Source organism: Pangasianodon hypophthalmus, chromosome 12, assembly GCF_027358585.1.
Source record: "Pangasianodon hypophthalmus isolate fPanHyp1 chromosome 12, fPanHyp1.pri, whole genome shotgun sequence".
Classification (NCBI taxonomy): Eukaryota; Metazoa; Chordata; class Actinopteri; order Siluriformes; family Pangasiidae; genus Pangasianodon; species Pangasianodon hypophthalmus.
In genome coordinates this window covers 7,941,946-7,962,162 of record NC_069721.1, presented here as the reverse complement: position 1 = coordinate 7,962,162, position 20,217 = coordinate 7,941,946, and the positions used below count along the sequence as shown (strand labels likewise).

Sequence of the window (20,217 nt, the reverse complement as noted above, 5' to 3'; positions counted from 1 at the left end):
CAATTCTCATCAGCCAGAACGTAGGATTTTCTGTAGCCTTTAGTTATAATTAAATTGTAATTATGGATATATTTCTTTATTCTAGCATTGGTACACAAAGAATCTTTTAAAATTTGAAACTCTTGCCACAGGCTTGAAAGATAAAGATGCCAGAAAAGGTTCTTTAGAGTGATGCTACAGAAGAGTCATCTTCTGGTTTCCTAAAGAATCTTTTTGATTGATGGATCTTTTGTGTTTACTGACAGTCAATTCAGTTTTATTTGTTTAGTGCTTTTAACAATGAACAAATGTCACAAAGCAGCTTTACAGAAATATATAAATTCCAGATATAAATTTTAAATTTATAAATTTCTGAGCAGGGCAGAGGTGACAGTGGCAAGGAAAAACACTGTGAAATGACATGAGGAAGAAACCTTAAAAGGAACCAGACTCAAAAGGGAACCCATCCTCATCTGGGTGACACCAGATAGTGTGATTGTACATAATTTCCCTTTTATAACTGTGTGCTATATAGTCAAAAAGTGCAATTGTGTAACCAGGAACTTATGAGCTTATGAGCAACTTATGAGTATGAGCATCAGAGTAATTTCTGAATTCATTTTAGTTTTAATTTGAAGTCTATTTTGTTGAAATCAACTGTTGAGTGATGAAGACTTAAGTGCAAACTGTAGGTAGCAGTTGCAGTCCTAAGGCTGATAATGGGCCTAATAGAAAGTTGAGACTCAACAACATACAGTCATCCAGTGTACAGTCTAGCAGATTGTTTTTAGATATACCTTGTTCACGGTAATATCATTAACCAAGGTTGCCAGGTTTCAGCCAAATTTCAGCCCAACTACATCTCAAAATACATAAAAGACCTGAAACTAGCCTAGACATTTTAGCCACTGGAAAATGGAGACATTTTTCTTCTTGTGCTCAAAAATTTTAAATTAAAATGAAAAAAAAATTCACACCTTATGCACTCTCTATACCCCTTTCCTTCTCCCAATCTCTGCAATATATCTTACAGTAGAAATGTTTCTGTACATCATAATAAAAGCACTGTCTGCACTTATTCTGTCTTTTTAGTGGAAATTTGTTAGATTTAATTCAGATGATTTGCTATGAAAGAACATCATGGTGGCCAAGGAGAATTTTTGAACCAGCCCAATCTGTCAACCGTGTCATTGTCTACTTGCTGCTCCTCCCCTAGTGAAAGTGTTCACAGACCGAGCATGAGGCACTGTGATTCCTGCAACCATGGACCTCTATTAGCACTTGTTGCAGTTCCCTAGTGGTTGCAGAGCACTAGGTACAATGATAACTGTGTGGAGCGCAATGGGGCAGTGAGCACGCTGCCTCATGAGAGCACAACATCTGGAAAGGGGAGGAAATCAATGGAACATCAATTTATATCTGTCAAATAGTGACACTTATTTGAAATTAGTATTTCAATGAAATTTAAAATGTAGGTAGAATAGTTGTTGAATGGCTGATATTTGTGGTGGGGCTTTTCCCCACCTGCCCCTACTAGGACAGTGAAAACCATGAAACAAGAACATACAAAGAGGAGGTACATGAACCTGTGTGCACTGTGTGTATGTGGCTCGGGGTGAGAGCATCTCCCTAATGACTAAACATCTCCAAAAGCCTTCACACCACCATCAGTGTCGAAAGTGTTCTACATCCAGTATCTAAAGCATAGACTCCAGTCTGAAATCTCATCAGCTTATCAGATCTTATTATCTGTCTCGATTTTATATTACAAGTCTCTGTGCTCTCTCTCTCTCTCTCTCTCTCTCATTACAATCGTCTATACTGCGTTTTCCTCCTGCTGCACACAGCGCCCTGCTTTGTGTTGAGTTTTTCTTGTATGTATTTTCACCTTTAATAGCTGAGCTTGTAGAACTCATTAGTCTTTCAGCAGACGACGTCTAATAGATGTTTTTCAGCAGTGGTGCTCGCTCTTTACTAAGTGCACAGTGCCCATTAATGAGTTGCTGTGTAATTTAGTATTTTAGCCCTTTTTTACCTCTCAGCAGCTATTCAGCCTATTTAAAGCCCATGAGTCAGAGTCTGGCTGTAATCCATAATGTCACTGACACTCTCTCTCTCTCTCTCTCTCTCTCTCTCTCTTTCTCTCTCTCTCTCGCGCTCTCTCAGGTCAAGAACATCTTTTACCACTGCGTAAAGGATGCTGTGGGAACATTAAAGCGGTGCAGTGCTGAGGCCCAGGAGGAAGAAGAGGCGAACTCATGACCCTTCCTCACGCCGCTGTCAGCACGCCTTCATCACTTAACCCCAAATATGCACACTAACCTTCATGTCCTGAACCTCCAGTGCCAAGCAGACTTTAAAAGAAGACAAAAGAAAGACAAACATTATTTATTTGTTACTGACACCACAGCAGTATAGCCCAAACGCATCAGGATAACTGTGATTTTACAGAAAAGAAACAAAAACTGAAGATAATCCGCAAGCAGCAGCAGCACTGCTGTTCAAACTTTATTCAAACTGTATTTGTTTGTCTGTTGTTCGGTTCGTTTTTTGTTCTTCCTTTTTTTGTTTTCTTTTCATACTGTATATTGTTTATGTGAAAATGATGTATTTATTTTTAGGAGGTCTATGCTCTATGTTCTAGATCAAATGTAAATGTGACTTGTACAGTTTGCTAAATGGGATCCTAACGCAGCTCACTACATTGAGACAGTAACTGTGAGACGGGATCCGAACACCAGCTGTTGCCTGTACTTTTGGGAATCGTTGCTGAAATTGCAGTCCTCATGCCATATCTTTTGAAAAATTTTAACTGCCAAACTATTGTAAACATTGTAAAGTTATATTATGTAAAGAAAGCCTAAATGAATAACACACTTCAGCATTTTATTAAGAAGTATTCACTGTAAAATGGAGACATTTACAAAAAAGTTGTAATTTATTTAAGACAAATTGTCGTTTCTTTTTCTCTTTTTTTGTTAAGATTTACTATGTTGAAGTTTTGAAGTTGATGATAAAAAAATGAAAGACTTACTATGCTGTGTAAATATATACATATATACATTCACTGATGTATTTTTTTAAAAACACAGCTTGCTTCAATTTCAAATTTTAAAAGTGCAAGTGTTACATGCTTTGTACATTGAAGTTCAAAGGGTTTTACATTTTCCATTAAAATGGATTTATCAAACGGTTGTCTTTTGTCTTTTCTAAAAGCAAACCCGGATCAATGATTTACTGAGGAGCTGCTAATAAATGATCATCCACCTGCACTTCCTTTTTCACCTCCTTCAGTCCCAAACCCAAACATGTCTGTGCATGTAAATGAGTCAGTCCTGGAGAGACAAATGCACGGCTGCCCTGCGTGCTCTGGTCAATACATCTCCATAATGTACACGTATTGATCTGTGCAGTTCAGAGAGCATTCGTGCTGCTAATAGCTGATGGCGTGTGTCTTTATCTCAGCCGTGCAGACATGTTTAATCATTAGAGGAGCTCACAAAGAAACTCTCTGACTCTCTGCTCATCTCACACAGGCATCTCTTCTGCACCTCATTGTGTGTGTGTGTGGCTTCATTAATGAACCTCAAACATCAAAGCATTCAGCTCTCGGCACACACACACATCGTTGTGATCTGCCTTATCCCTCCATGAGAAAATCTAACCTTATTACACTTTTATAAATCTCACTCGTCTTCACTACAACATCCACAGTAGATGCAGTTGGCTGTTCACATACAGATGCAATGTCTGGGTGATAGATATGTTTCTCTCTCATGCAAAGTCCATGTGCAGCCTCATTTGAGTACTAACCACAGCTGAAAGGTGAAATGTGGTCTGAGAGTTGAACTGGAATTGCAGTGAAAACATTGACAAGCCTTCCTCTTCCTCTAACAGGACCCAGCCCCCCGCCCTGTTAAAACTGTGTGGCAACATGGGAAAATCCCTCAAACTGTAAACTTTTCACATTTTCTATTTTCTATATAGTTCTGAAAATTATTTTACAGACTTTCCTGAAATGAAACTGGTGTCTCTTTCATACACACAGATGACAAATGAAAGGAAATAACACTGGCTCTGTTATGCTTTGGGAAGCCAAGGTCTGGCTCCACTTGTCCCCTTAGAGAGAAGAGTCACTGCAGATCATGAAACATTTCTATGCTGATGGGAGTGGTCTCTTCCGGGATGACTCCGCCCCATCTGCAGTGCATGAAGGCTCACTGAATGGGTTCATGAGGATGAAAATGATGTAAATCATGTACTATGACCTTCACAGTCCCCTGATCTCAACCCAGGGGAGACTTTAGTGTCTGTTGAAACTGTACTGGCTTCCGAACCTGCTGTCTAAAAGCAACTGCTATTGATTTCATTTGCATTTAATTTAATAGATACACATTATGTCCCTTACCTTACCTTAAATGGCCAAATAACATTTATAGATTTTAATCAATCATTACCACAGAGGCATCGCCACCTCACAACTCCAGTTTGATTCTGAGCTCGGTTTACTATCAGTGCAGAGTTTCACACGTTCTCACCACGTGTCTGCATGGGTTTCCTCTGGGTTCTCCGGTTTCATCCCACTGTCTAAAAGCATGCATGTAGGTGGATTGGCTACGGTAAACTGTCTGCAGGTGTGTGTGTGTGTGTGTGTGTGTGTGTATGTATGGTGGCCTTTGATGGACTGGAGTTCCCTCCAGGGTGTGACCACACCTTGCACCCAGTGTTTCTGGGATAGACTCTGAATCCACCACAACACTGACCAGGATAAAACGTTAAAGCTTTGCTCGCCATCATCTGCACAGCTCTTCTCTGTTTTGATGATGATGTGACTGGGGCTGAGCTGAGCAGCTCTGTTGAGGCTGATGACGAGGTCATTTCCATTTTAAGGTAGTTCTGAAATTATATGATTATACCAAGTCTAGAACTACTACTTGAACTACTTTAAATGAAGAAAGTCCGGTTATTATAAAAAAGAAAAAGAGAAAGTAGTAGTAGGGCACTTGGTTATCTATAGGTGCATTTTTTTTTTTTTTAGGGCACTTGGTTTTTTTTTTTAAATAATGGTTAACCACAGAAGCTGTGCTTTCACCTCAGCTCAGTGTTAAACCCTGTTGCACATGTTGCACTGAACTGTTTCACTGCACTGGATGTTTCAAAATTGTTTTCATAACCTTGGACTTTTTTGAGGGGCGTGCATTTTTAAAATGCTTTAAAAACATTTTTTTTTAAATTGATTGTATTGCTTAATTTAAATTAGGTATTTGTTTCTATATAGCAGGTTTGATCATGAAAAAATCCCTTATATACCCATAATCCCTTGCACCAATCATCATGCAGAAATATTTTTTAAAAATATATTTTAGGAAGGATGCTCTGTTTTGTTTTTTTTTGTCTCCAACATAATGTCATACACTGATCCAACACTAGAGGGGGCAACTCAGTGTATTATTTAAAACAACACAAACAAACAAAAAAAAATAAATAAAAACTTTTCCAGATCTACATTATTTATTTTTTCACTCTTGGATGTCATTATACAAAACACAAAATCTGATTAAACAAGCAAACTGTAACATAAATCCTTCTTTATAATAATATCTGAACAATCATACACTTTAGAGCTACAACAGCCATTCATGCATGAACAAAACATTACACTTTCATCATATGACTTTTTGTTCTTCACACACACACAAATGGAAGTGAAAAGGTTCAGATGCACCCAGTTTACATCTGCAAAAACGATAAGTACATTTAAACGTTAAATTAAAACAATGATTTGGTTCCCTCTTCATGAGACACACACAACGTCTCTACATTCCATTAAAAACGTTCAGATTAGTTTTCCTTTCACGTGTGGCACGAGTGGATTTGCTCTGGATTAGTGTGACGTAGGAATAGTGTAAAACCGGCTTATTGTTATATCCTGTATGATTGTGTATGGATATTCAAAGTATTCCTGCATATTCAAAGTAAAAATCACACATTTACCTGAAAAAATATTAACTGTGTGATCACTTGCTTGATTACAGTACAACATCTGAGAAACAAAAAACAATTCATTAAACAAACATTAAACAAACATTAAACTGACTTAATGATTGGGAAAGGTTTGAGATTCTTCCATCGAGATGTGCGTTTGGATCTGAGGCTCCTGTGCAGAAAAATCGAAGACAAACACCAGAAACAAAGAGAAGAGGAAAAAAAAACACAGTGGAAACTGTAGCATGTGTTATTGCTTGCTGAGTTGGTGGCTGGTTTTGTTTCATTCTTTCTCGGAGCCACAGGAACTGTTCAGAGCGCTGATATCATGACAGGACACACAGGTTTCTGATCTTCTCACATGGGTTATGGTGTAAGCCGGTTAGCTCTGCATCTCTAACAGCACTGAGTCAGGAGACAGTGGAAATGACGGGACACAATCCGAGGCAGTGAAGCTGCGTGTTCGTGCTTGTCCGCATGCCATCATGACAGCATGTCTAACAACAACAAAAAAAAAATCAAGAAGCCACGCAAACACATGCATGATCTCTCTCTCTTTCTCTCTCACTCTCACACACACATACACACACACACACACACACAGTTCACAGTGCTTGCTGTCCATGTCTGTGTTTGGGATAAAGTGGGTTCTTCAAGACGCCTGGGTCTCCTCCTGATAAAGACCAAGCTTTGATATTTTCCCAAAAATACTCAGTCATGCGCTCTCAGAGCTAGTCAGACGATCATGGCTTCCACCATGAGATATTTTTCTCCTTAGACTTAATTACACAATGGAAATAATCAAAAAAGGCACAAGACCTGCAAAAGTCCTTTTTTGTATCAAATAGCTGCAGTACCTAGGATCATTAGAGAGACAGAGAAATAAAAAAATTAGCATCTGATGCTTAAAAACAAGCCGTTTATGCCACCAACACCACAGTCAGGAACCTGAGCGGTGTGACCGTGCTGATGCCGATGTTTTTTCCCTTTGGCGAGCGTGTGTGTTTGCTCACAGCTTCTCTCCATCCAGCAGCTCCTGCAGCTCATGCTGGATGTCTTCGGGCAGCTCGAGCGCAGGCAGCTCCTCCAGCGGGATCTCGTGAGGGGGCATCTCGAGCGGGGGCAGGTGTGGGATGGTGATGCCCGCAGGTTTGCGCTGGTCAGGTGCAGAAGGCAGTAGCCACAGCTCCGAGCTCTCCACCAGATGGGCATCGGCGTCGCTCTCCCTGCGCAGGCGCGCGTTCTCCTGGCGTAGCCGCTCGTTTTCCCGCGTCAGCCGCTCGTTCTCTGCTAACAGACGCTCCAGCAGCTGGCGCAGGTCCTCGATGGTGGTGCGCTGCTCCTCCAGGCGCGTCTTGTCGTCTTTGCGAGCCTTAGTGCCTGAGGTCGGCTCGGCCGTGGCGCCGGAGGAGCCTCTGTTTCTCAGCAGGTACAGCCAGGTGTCGTACTCACGCTCGGGGCAGGAGGAGGAGCTCAGCTGAGCGTGAGGCACTGACTCTGAGGATGAATGAGGGAGCACCTGAAGGACACGGGGCTTGTTTTCTCGCCTTGCTCGCTTCCACCGCTCCTCAATCAACCTCTGCTGCTTCACGTGGCTGTCTCGCTGCAGCTCTAAAGACAGGCGAGCCTAGGAAACACAATTTGATCACTCAAAAAAAAAAAAAAGAAAAACTTGATCGAAACGAGATCAGTAATGTCTAGCAGTTACTTCACATGTAACAGGACACTTGCAGACAGCATGCTACATAAAGTCAGGAGGGGTGTTTAAAAGGGTGCATCTCTTTTCACAATCACATCCAGTTTCAAACGATACATAAGGAGTAAAACATAACGGCCATGTTGATGTGGTAAAATAATGCATGCTGGTTTGGTGTGATACGCCTCGGCACTAAGTAGAGGAGCCTGGTTTATACTTGAGGCATAATTTTGTGTGCGTGTGCAGAATCAGCAGCAACGCGAGCAGCACTATTCACACACACATTCAAATTGAACCCTGACCTTAAATTCAAAATTATTTGCTAATCTAGAAAATCTAGAAGACTGGCATGCACAACAGATCTTTAGGAAGGCTTGAAAGCAAAATGAGAGATTTTTAAAATGTATAAACTAACTGTAAAATAGCATGTACGCATTGAAATGTGGCATGAATGCGACTCTCAGTAACATTTCAAAATACAGAATCTATTTTTACAGTCAGAGCGATATTTCTGATATTATTTTGTAAAATAAATGAATAATCCCAAAGAGGAGGTTGTGAAACCTTGCGAAACCTCTTTGTGAAACCATCTGTAAATCAAGCCGCCCCTAGTTTGGGAACCCCTGCGCTACACAGAGTTCAGGATAACGTTACTCATTACATTACAGCAGACACTGAATAGCGACAGAACACTAGGCAACTCTTTAGCTGTGAAGTCCTGATCCATATATAGCTCAAATAAACAGCCAATGTGTATTACACTGTTCTTTTACAAACATACCTCGAGGCATAGGTACATGACCCACAAAAGCACTGGAAAAGTTACTATTCACCAACAAGTAAGGAATAAAACATGACAGGGTGTGCTGTTATAGGAAAATAATCAACACCTTCTGAATTCAAGTGTTGTGGTATAAGTGCCTTTAAACCACTGAAAATGTTCTTCAAATTGTTCAGTACAGCTACATGAACACTGGTGTACATATGAAGTGGCATGTAGCAGTGAGAAAGCAGGTGTACCTGTTCACACTCTGTGAGCTTCATGGCCTCCTTTAGCAGTTCTGAAACACGGAAAAAACATGTTACACTAAAGGACCACTCACTATACTAAAGGTTACTACAGGTCATATGCAAAGCACACTAGATACTGAGGCTTGTACTTACTGTTGGCCAACACTCCACAACTACTGGGCTTTACACTCTTCCCTAACATTTAAATCTTTTCTACAGAAATAAATGAATCACAGAAACAGCAAGACAGGCTCTTTTTATTCATAGTTATTATTTATCTGCTTTAGGTTACTGAAGGCAACAGTCCTGAATGTGGAGTCATAGCTCAATCCCAGGCCGTACACATTAGCACAGGCTCTGGCTCGTGAGGAATGAAATCATATAATTGAATGATGACTAACCTGCGGCTTTGCTGTGGCAAGAGATAGCCTCTTCATATTTCCCAGCAGCAAGCAAGCGGTCTGCCTTCCTGCACTGCTGATGGGCCTGAGAGGAGAGAGAGAAGGTGCAAGAGTGTCAGGATGGAGTCATAAAGAAATAATCCAGCGGACATTAGAGATGGGCAATACAGGAAAACAATCACAGCACTTCACTTAAAGACATTTGCAGAGCGCCAAGAAATGGCAGTGCTACTTGGAAAAAAGTTCTGATTTCACTGTAAACAGAGTTCACTGACACTTTTATTTAATGTGTAGAGAATTAACATGAAACAGGCACACACACACACACACACACACACACACACACACACTCAACTGACCATCACCCCATCCTCTTCACAATTTTTGCACATCTCCGTATTCAATTTCTGCTGCTACAAATATTTATAATATACTGTATATAATCTTTATACTTTCTACCCGGCTGCTACTCCTTATGTTTACATTTACAGCAACTTGTTTGTTATTGTTACTCTTTTGCACTGCTGTCATCTGATTCACTTCCTACTAGAACTGTGTACTAGTCAGCACTGCACTGTAACTTACTGTGTCCATTGTCTTGTTTTGGTAGTTTTGTACTGTCTTGTGCTGTCTGCACACGTTTGCATGTGCACTTTATGTAAATATATGTAATGTCTCCTGTAGTTCTGTGTTTGCTTTATGTAGCACCTTGGTCCTGGAGGAACGTTGTTTCGTTTCACTGTGTACTAACTAGCTGTATATGGCTGAAATGCCAATAAAGCCACTTGACTTGACTTGAGAGAAAAGAAAACATTTGCTGGGTCAGTGACACAGGCTGAGTATGGTCTGAGTAACGTTAAAATAATAGCTTATAAGGAAATCATTTACATAGCCCATTTACACATAACAGAACCAACTTCAGCACAATTTTTCAAATCAAATTGAGTCTAAAGTCTAAATTCATAACTTGATCAGACTTAGGCTTAAGTCCATGTCTTGAATACATCACTGTTGTGACTCACAAAGCAGTCAGTCAGAGTTATAAAAGTACTGAGGATACAGTACATTCACAAAGTATTCAGACTCTTTCATCTTTTTCACATTTTATGTTGCAGTCTTATGCTAAAATGCTTTACTTTTTTTTTCCCACATCAATCTACACTTCATACCCCATAATGGCAAAGCAAAAACCAGATTTGTGATAACTTTGCAAATTTATTAAAAAGAAAAAACTGAAATATCACCTTGACATAAGTATTCAGACCCTTTGCTATGACACTTGAAATTTAGCTCAGGTGCATCCCATTTCTCTGGATCATCTATGAGATGTTTCTACACTTTGATTGGAGTCCACCTGAGGCAAATTCAATAGACTGGACATGGTTTGGAAAGATATAAGGTCTAACAGCTGAATCTGTATATCAGAGCAAAAAAACAAACCATGTGGTCAAAGGTTCCCAAGAGCACAATGGCCTCCATAATTCTTAAATGGAAGACAGCTGGAACAACCAGGACTCTTCCTAAAGCTGGCTGCCGGCCAAACTGAGCAATCAGGGAGAGAAAGGCCTTGGTAAGAGAGGTGACCAAGAACCTGATGGTCACTCTAGTTGAGCTCCAGAGATCATGTGTGGAGATGGGAGAAATTTGCAGAAGGTTAACCATCACTGCAACACTCCACTGATCTGGGCTTTATAGCTGAGTGGCCAGACTGAAGCCTCTCCTCAGTGTAAGACACACGAAATCCTGCTTGGCATTTGAAAAAAAAATTTCAAATTTCATGTTTTCATGCTTCCACATATTTCTAGTTTCAGTGGATAATTTTCATTCGTAGATTGGATCTTGCCTATAAACTCCATACAGTATAAAGTTGTAAATGTTCACCTCAGACTACATTATTTAAAAAAAGAAAAAAAAAAAAAAATCAGCCCTAAAAGACACCACGTTAGTCTCAGTTCAGTACACAGTTACAAGCTTGTTTTCCCAATTCTAACTCACCTTATTCACGTCATAAAAGGTTTGGTATTGATCTCATGGATTCAGGCTTGCATGTAATAGCATAGGTTCTCAACTTTTGGGCTCATCTGAGATGCTGGCAGTGTCACAGGAGATTATTATTAACTGACTTGGTTTGGAGAATATTTATTAATAATAATTAAAACATTCATTAGACTTCATTCAGTTTGGAGTTTCTCTTAAGCCCAATTTACACCAGACTGCACCAGCGCTGTGTCCATCACACTGTCATGTTTTCACACAGTCATGATTTCTAGCTAGAAACAATACAACGTACAATATTCATAATCTAAACAGCACATGAGCGATATTTCACTCTGTAGCACCTACAGTAACATCACACAATCTGATGCTGAAGTTCTAACCTGCCACAGATGATCAATCTCACTGGATTAGGCCTAAACTCATTGGAGTATCTGACTTTATGCAATCATATACAATGATAATGCATGTTTATCATATTCACTCATATTTACTAAATATATTTATATAGTAATATTTACAAAACCAGAAATAAACGCTTGATTACTTGAAGAGTGTAGCCTGCAATCCTTTTGATGTAAAATGGGTTTTATGCTCATGACATGTTCATAACATTTTATGAAAAGGAATATGTGAAACCAACTAAAATAACAAACCCAAACATTTGTTAGTGCTTATTTACAGGATTCAGGAGTCAGTACTTTTGTGTGTATCAAATCAAAGCATGTTTTCTCCTGCATTTCCTGACTACTGACTGACAAGCTGCAGTGCGACGCACAAGCCCAGTCCTCTCATTATGCACAGTGAGTGCAGACTTACAAGCTGTCTAGCATTCTCTGCATTCTGCACTTATTTACAGTCATACACTGAGATTTTTTTAAACAGTAGGCCTATAATCTGTACGACTACTGGGGTGGTGTTGGAGTCAGTGAGAACAGGAAAAGACCAACCTCAGCCGGCAAGCTGACTTCCTGTTTGACTAGACAACTAACTAAACATTAGCAACAGCGTCGAAATGTTAAATATAATGAATATAAAAGAATGTATAGAGATATATAGATAGACTTACTGTGTAAAATTGATGACAAATACATAAACAAGTATAATAATAATAATAATAATAATAATAATAATAGTTATGCTATGCTATCATGCTAAGCTAAGCTCAGAGCCCGTGATGGATTGAGCAGCAGTTAAAACATAAAAACAGCCGTGATATATGAGCTGAGAGAGGAAGAAGCTCGTTCTCACACACACACACACACACACACACAGTGACAGGTTCATGACTCACCTCAGCTTTGTTAGGGCGTTATTGCTTCACGGCTAACGCTAGCGACAAAGCTAACTAGCTTATAATACAAGGCTGAATCCCAAATGATCCTCTAACCCCAGTATAAGGGCACTACTTGGTGTATGAAATACGGGATTCTACACCCTATGAAGCGCACTAGCTTTTGATTTAACGCTATTTGGGATTCAACCCCGGAAAGCTTAGCTCCGTTAGTCATTTCTAACGCTAACTGGAGCCATAAAGAGAAACTTACGAGATTTACAGGACTGTCCACCACCTCCATGCTTTATTCTCCACGCGTTTTGGCTACATGAGAGGATTTTGTTGATGTTCAGAGGCGGTCAGTGGCACATAGTGACTTTTCTTTTAAACTCCAGACTGTTCACAGAAAATCCGAGCAGCGAGCAACAACATTGTTCCTCCTGTGACAACAACACAGGAGAAAAAAAACACATGACGTGGACATAGTACTGTCGTCACTTCCTGTGTGCTTCTGTTTGCTTGTAATTTATTTATTTATTTTTAAAATTTGGTTTACTTATAATAAATACAAAAACATATCAAAATCATAAACAATGAGGAAGTGAAACTGAATCAAATGAATCACATTTTTGTGTGAGTCACTGTTTCTTAAGGCTGCAGTTGTTTACATTGACCATCAGGGGGCACCAGAGCTCCATTTTACCCAGCAGCAGGCACAATGACAAATACAGGGTAAAAAAAAAAAAAAAAAAAAAAAGACCTGCAGATGTCTTTACACCAGGACAAGATACACTCTATGGCCAAAAGTTTGTGGACACCTGACCATCACATGCATACAGTACGTGTTCCTTCCCCAGACTTTTGCTACAAAGTTGTACACACAATTTTATAGGATGTCTTTGTATACTGCAGGATTACAATTTTCCTTCACTGGAACTAAGTGGTCCAAACCTGTTCCAGCATGACGATGCCCCTTTGCACAAAGCGAACTCTATGCAGACCTGATGTGCCAAGGTTGGAGTGGAAGAACTCGAGTGTCCTGCACAGAGCCCTGACCTCAACCCCACTGAACACCTTTGGGATGACCTGGAACCATCACCATCAGTGTCTGACCTCCGTCCTAATGTACTAATGTGTACTAATGTCCTAATGGAAAGAGTGGAGGTTACACAAAGGGGGTAATAAATCTGGAATGGGATGTTCAACAAACACACATGGGTGTGATGGTCAGGTGTTCACAAACTTTTGGACATATAGTGTATTTATTACTTATTACTCCTCACCTTCCCTTCATATAGTGAACTCCCTATTTCATAAAGAAAACAATAGGAAGAAGTATAGGGGGAAAAAAGAAACAAAGGCCTACACTTCTCCTTGTTAATTATTAGCTCTTCTTTTATTTATACAGTAAAAATCCCATTTCACAAAAAGATAAGAAAATAATAATAGAAAAATGTCTACCCTTCTCCTTAAACCATATTATTTATTAGTTCTTTTTTCTTTATACAGTAAAGTCCCCAGCTGGCCATCTCTGTACATATTAACGAAGGGAATTTTTGCTGTGTAATAACAATAAACCAGACACTCATTAGTAGATCACACTGCTTATATTACAGGTAATATTATTCTGAGTTTTCTACACTTACGTTTCATTTGAAATGGACAATAATGTCTCCATGACTGTTTCTCTCATCATGGAAACTAAACTGCTAATTTCTGAAATAACAGTTTTTATGTGTTATGTATTATTTACCAGTGTATATTATACTAATCCAACTATTGCATTATCTTGTTACCGAGACTGTAAACAAACTTTCATTTAGCTGCACAGCTGTTTTATATCTGCAGACCCTGACTAGGTAGGATTACATTACAAGTTGAAACCTTTACATATAAATAAAACTCACAAATAAAAGTGATGCAACATTAGCGGTAAAAGAGATCTGAAAACAGACATGAAGTATTTGGCACGATATGCAAAGTTGTTATGTTTCCATGGCCTGGAAATTCCTTTACAGAGAAATTCAGCCTCATTAATGCAGCACTGTGGTCATTTTTATCAGGTGACATCATCTGCTCGAGTACTTTGTTTGTGTTGACCAATGCTGTGTGCTTAAGCCAAGTGTTTTGTAATTATTGCTACCAGAGAGTAGAGTAAATCTGAGGTACAGCATGATGACTCAAGCTCTTCAGCCGTACGCTCACATACAGGGCCATGAAACATGAAACTGGTAATGAAATTAAGAATGAAAGCTTTAATAGACAAACATTGTTGTCCTGTTATTTTTTCTTGTACTTTATAAAACACCTTTTTTACAGTTCTGACATCATTATGCATAGATGCTATATGGCAAATTGTACGCTTCCACCTTTGAATGGTCCAGGAAGTCTTTTTTACCAACAGAAATCACCCTGTACAATAGTTCTTCACTGTGCCAGGACATTATTGTGCATTAAAGCCTATTTCTTGAATAAGCTCTTCAGATATCTGTTTGCATTTTTTGCACTTGGTGGCATTCTGTTTACTGTATTATGGCTAAATCACTATATAATTGCCCTCTACAACTTACCGTGGATGCTCTGCTGATCACATCTACTTTACTGCATATCTGATGTTACTACTTGCACTGTCTCTTACATTTACTTAGAGAACTGGTGTTTACAGTTATATTTACTTTATTTTTACTACTATTTATAATTTTACTGAATACATTTAATTTTATTACTCTTGATTATTTCTTAGTGTAAACTCTATTTTTTGCTGCTGCTGCTGCTGCTGCTGTGAATTTCCCTCTGGGATTAATAAAGTGATCTATCTATCTATCTATCTATCTATCTATCTATCTATCTATCTATAACTTTGTGGCAGTAGTTTGACGAAGGCTCACATATGGGTGTTATGGTCAGGTGACCACAAACCTTTGGCCGTATAGTGTATTTCTCCTTATTTCAAGCCTTATTCTTAAGACGAAGCTGCTTTTTCAGGGTTTTGCACCCCTGTCATGGTCTGTAGTGTAAGAAGGGGGGCAAGCTGTACCTGCATGTTACTTAATCTCATGATGCATAACCAGCTCAGCGGCTGGACATGTGAGTCCTCTAAAGCCTATGAGACTTGAATTGTTCCGAGTCTCTGGAATTCACATGAATATCCTGATTTAATGAGTCCTGTGCAAAGCCGGTTCTGTTCTCAGTACAATGTGCTCAAGCAGAAAGAAAGAGCTCAGTGGAACTCCGTGGGTGTCCAGCGGGCTAACAGACAAATGTGAATCGAGTCATAACTCATTGAAAAAAAAAATTACAGGGGAATAGAAATGGTCTTGTTCTGTCTCTCTCTCTCCAAAGCTGGCCTGCTTTTGTTCATCTAACATTATTTATTTATAAGCAGTAAAATTCCCTGTCATTAGACCTGAAAAAAAAAAAACCCAAAAGAAAACAAGATCAAAACATGATTTATTGCTGAGTTCAGGATCACTGACATTACACTCTACTTTCTGACCTCTTTGTTTATTTCATACTGGTAATCTGGCATCATGAACCACAGAGTGTAAAAGTGGAAATCATCTTTCACATAATAGCACTAATTTGCATTAACTTCGACAGTAAGCATCTGCCCACACTACTTGAGCCCCTCGACTCCTCGACTGCTGTCATGTCTCTTACAGAGCTCTGTCCAACAGCTGGGAGGTCGACTGGCGTGAATATGGTGGAATTTGGGAGTAGGAGGACGTGGCTTTCACCTGGCTGAAAAGTAATGATGAGCCAGCTCTGCTCCCGAGCCCCCGGGACTCCTCAGGAGGCAGGATCCTCCAGCCCACACTCTGCACGCCGCTCTCCTCTTTGTCCTCCTCTCTCGCCTCTGTCCTGATGGCAGGATTGTGCTTAGGCCAGCCGTTTCTGGGTTGAAGAGACGCACAGGAAAGTTCCTGTCTGCTTTAAGAGCCACTGTATTGGGAAGCCCACACAACCTCCCACACAGACAGTCCCAAAAGAGAGAAAGGGGAATGCACAGGGCTTTTGAGGGCACTCCCCTTGCTGACAATGGGAACCCCTTGGTGAGCTAATGTGCTCGACAAATATTCCTTTCTTTACACTACACATGTTAGGCTAGCACGCTGCTCTGAGCTTCTGCACCACTGTCAGGTTTTCCACCTACTCTCCAGAGGATTCACTGAGACAAATAATAACACTCTTTCATCCAAGCTAAACTTGGTCTTTTAGTGAAAATTACTCAGACACTTATTTAATCTGCCCAAGAGATCTAAAGAAATGAACTGTTCCTAATGTTTCTATGAATAATATTGTTTTCCTATGAAAAGTTCAGCAGTTTAGCATCAGAAATCATCCAGAGACAAATATACTTTTAATAAGTCTGTGAAAAGAGGAAGTGGTTAATAGAAATGCCTGCTGACAGACACTTAGCCGAATGAACTTTAGTTGACCACAAGGTCAGACTAAGGTTTTTGGAAAAGACCTGTCTAATGCTGTCTTATTATGAAACTTGCAATATTCAGTAAGTAATAGTTTCAATCCACCAAAAATGGAATCACTGCACTATAACATCCAAACCTAAACATTTGAAAGGTCATATCCATGCCTATGACACATAGCACTCTTTGTTTTTCTTCCAAAAAGGCCACCTGTATTTAATATAACAAAATGTTTTTGTGCACTTTTTGTAACCACAAGTGACTTTTGAGAGTCTGCTGCCATAAGAAAAGATGAATCATACTTTCTCTTGTCACTGAATATGAAATATGAGAGATCGAGTCTCCCTCAGGGACTGACAGATATCTTGAATTCTTACCATGAACTGTTAGAAAATTCATGATATTCAATTGTTAAATAGTTCCTGCGCCATTTTGTCAGGAGAATAAAAACCTGTGCGTTGAACATAACTCATAATGCTAATGATTCCATAAATGGCTTTTCTATATTGCACTTGAGAAAGATACATTTACAGTGCTGTTGGTATTATTAGAGTCATAACTCTACAGACTGGAGCGATAGTAATGAAATATGAATATGAAAATATTTTTTAGAATCCAGAATAAATCTCATTCCCTAAACAGATGGATGCATTTCAGCGTAACTGTGTCAAAGCAGAGAGAAGTGCTAAAGTAAATCTTGTGCTGATGGGTTAGCTCTCCTGCAGGGAAGAACAGCAATCCTGCAGTCTTAGTGAATAGTCCACGAGCACCATCATGTAGGGTATATGTATGTATTTTTATTACTTACAGCATTACACCCACTATCACCTATGATAAACTCTCAAATCTCAAATATTCCAATAAGTCTTAGGCTTGCGCCAAAATAATTACAATAAGTATCACGGCTAATTACTGGCTATGTGAACGATACTAGTATTCTTTGCTTCCACCTAATAATGCAGATAATAAATCAGACTTTAATCAGACACGTTGAGTTCATACTGTTTTTAAGAGATTTCCACAGCTTTGGCAGGAAGATGACGTGGATAGATACTAATACCATATTTACTTTGAATAATATTTTAATTACTAATTCGTCTAATAGGGACACCTGGACACCTGCTCCTTAATGCAATCATCCAATCAGCCAATCACGTGGCAGCAGTGCAATGCATAAAACCACGCAGATACAGGTCAAGAGCTTCAGTTAAAGTTCACAACAAACATCAGAATGGGGAAAAATATGATCTCATAGACTTTGACCGCCGCTTGGTTGTTGGTGCCAGACAGACCGGTTTGAGTATTTCAGAAATCTCCTGGGACATGTACACGTAAGAGTCTCTAGAGTATACACAGAATGGTACAGCAAAGAAAATACATCCAGTGAGCAGCAATTCTACAGGCGGAAATGTCTTGTTGATGAGAGAAGTCAGAGGAGAATGGCCAGATTGTTTGGAGCTGACAGGTAAGGCTACTGTAACTCAAATAAACACCTTTTACAACCGAGGTGAGCAGAAAAGCATCTCAGAACTCAGAAAATGTGATGGGCTACAACAGCAGAAGACCACATCAGATTCCATGTCTGTCAGCTAAGAACAGGAATCTGAGGCTGCAGTGGACACAGTCTCACCGAAACTGGACAGTTGAAGATAAACTGTGTGACGTGTGAGTACCATTTCACATTTCCAAAGAGGACGATGACATAACTAAATGACATCACGAGTATATAGTTACTGTATTTGTTTAGGGAACTACTAGTATGTAACTATCAGAACCCTCTTTGTTCATAACCTTTATCAGTTTATCATAACAATGGAGAAGTTGTCTCTGGGTTTTTTTTTTTTTTTTGTCAGCCTTAGTGTAACATTAACAATAATACTATTTGAGAAATCTTTGTATACCAGCACACTGGTACAGTATATCATCACACTCCTGTCAAACGTGTCAAATGGAGAAGATTAGAAAAAAGAATAACATTTTTTAGCATGTTATATATGGTACTATATATTTTAGTGTCATAGGTTTCACAGATGTTCCTTCAATATTAAGTTAAAAAATGTTCAAATAGAGTTGATAAAGGTTACATTTTATAGTGAAAAGCTCTGAATGTGATTGTAATATTCTCAAATAATGTATGCATGTTTTATAATGTAAAAGGCATGTTTTGCCACTATACATGCCTCCAACCTTCTTGTCCCACAATTTCTATGTGTACAGATTGTAAAATTGTAAAATTTTTTGTATCTTTTTTTACATTTAAGAAAACCATGGGGTGCAGACTTTTGCACTCATCTGTAAACAATTAAATAATTTTTATTCTTTGTTCAAATATTTCCAGGTAATGTCGTTCATGAGAAAATACACCGAAATAAGATTTGAACAGGTTGCGTGGTGAAGAGCATGAAGCTGCTTTGACTACATGATATGCAGAGCATCTCAGCTAGAGGGAAAGTGAGTAGGCACACCGAAAATAACGCACCAGCAATTCCACTAGGTAATTTTTGTGTGTGGTATTCAGTCTGTTCTGAAAATTTCAGTGTATATTAATACATTGCTGCATGCAGATATTTGAATATATGTCAGATATCAATATCAACTGATACTGAATGCTTGATTAATTGATTATTTATAGACCAGCTGACTAATAATTGGTGACTTTGCAATACTTTAACTAAATATGTTCCTGACAAATTTTTCATAGTGTTACACCACTAGTAGCTAGGAAGCTATATATTTTTTCTTCTAACTGATATGTCCTACTATTTGATTTTGTCATGTCTTTCCATCTTTTGTGGAGATAGATAGATAGATAGATAGATAGATAGATGTAGATTAGGGGAAAGTGACAGAGAAAGCAAGTGAAAGTGAGAGAGAGAGAGAGAGAGAGAGAGAGTGTGTGTGTGTGTGTGTGTGTGTGTGTGTGTGTGTATTATTGAGGTGCCTTGAGGACTTGAGGAAATCCCCACACTGACTGGCCTCCCACTGCTGTTGCTCAGAAGTCTTGCAGTGGACCATCAGTCTGTGTTCAGTTGGAATTTTTCTGATGCCTAATTATGTTGGCTGATCAGAAACAGCACCCTGAATGTTTGATCTGCTGCTGAGATAACAGAACAGAAGACATTTTCTCTTTATATGCATCGAATATACATTTCAGGTGCTAATTTAACTTCATTTAAAAATGGTTCATGTTACACACATTCAGCAAATGCTAGAAATAGTTGTTTTTTTCATTTAACATAGTTCTGCCCCTTTTATGAGAACCTCTTATGAGAAGTTGTTGGCTGTAAAGCATGTTTTTGTAAAGAAATAGTGACGCATGTTAAATGATAAACAAAATTTACATTTTATAAAGAAATTGTGAAGCATGTTAAATGATAAAAAAAAATTCAACAGATATCGTCGTGCAATTGCAGAGTTGTCAAAGCCTTGCCCAAGTAATTTGCTGTA

General features: G+C 39.0%; 2 protein-coding genes across 7 annotated transcripts in view; one reads left to right on the top strand and one right to left on the bottom strand.

Moving 5' to 3' along the window:
- Positions 1-3,169, top strand: part of jmjd1cb (jumonji domain containing 1Cb) — a 119,201-nt gene extending 116,032 nt beyond the window's left edge. For all 6 annotated transcript variants that reach the window (XM_026915092.3, XM_026915091.3, XM_026915089.3 and 3 more), the window contains one exon: positions 2,146-3,169. In XM_026915092.3, the coding sequence (XP_026770893.3) occupies positions 2,146-2,241 (96 nt within the window). In that variant the 3' untranslated portion in view covers positions 2,242-3,169. The remainder of the gene's footprint in view (positions 1-2,145) is intronic.
- Positions 3,170-5,471: 2,302 nt separating this feature from the next.
- Positions 5,472-12,818, bottom strand: nrbf2b (nuclear receptor binding factor 2b). The gene is made up of 4 exons (XM_026915712.3): positions 12,615-12,818; positions 9,073-9,157; positions 8,681-8,721; positions 5,472-7,591 (listed from the first exon to the last, which is right to left on the bottom strand). Exons 1-4 carry the CDS (start codon positions 12,642-12,644, stop codon positions 6,974-6,976), a joined length of 774 nt encoding a protein of 257 aa, XP_026771513.3. The 5' UTR covers positions 12,645-12,818; the 3' UTR covers positions 5,472-6,973.
- Between the last annotated feature and the right edge of the window lie 7,399 nt (positions 12,819-20,217).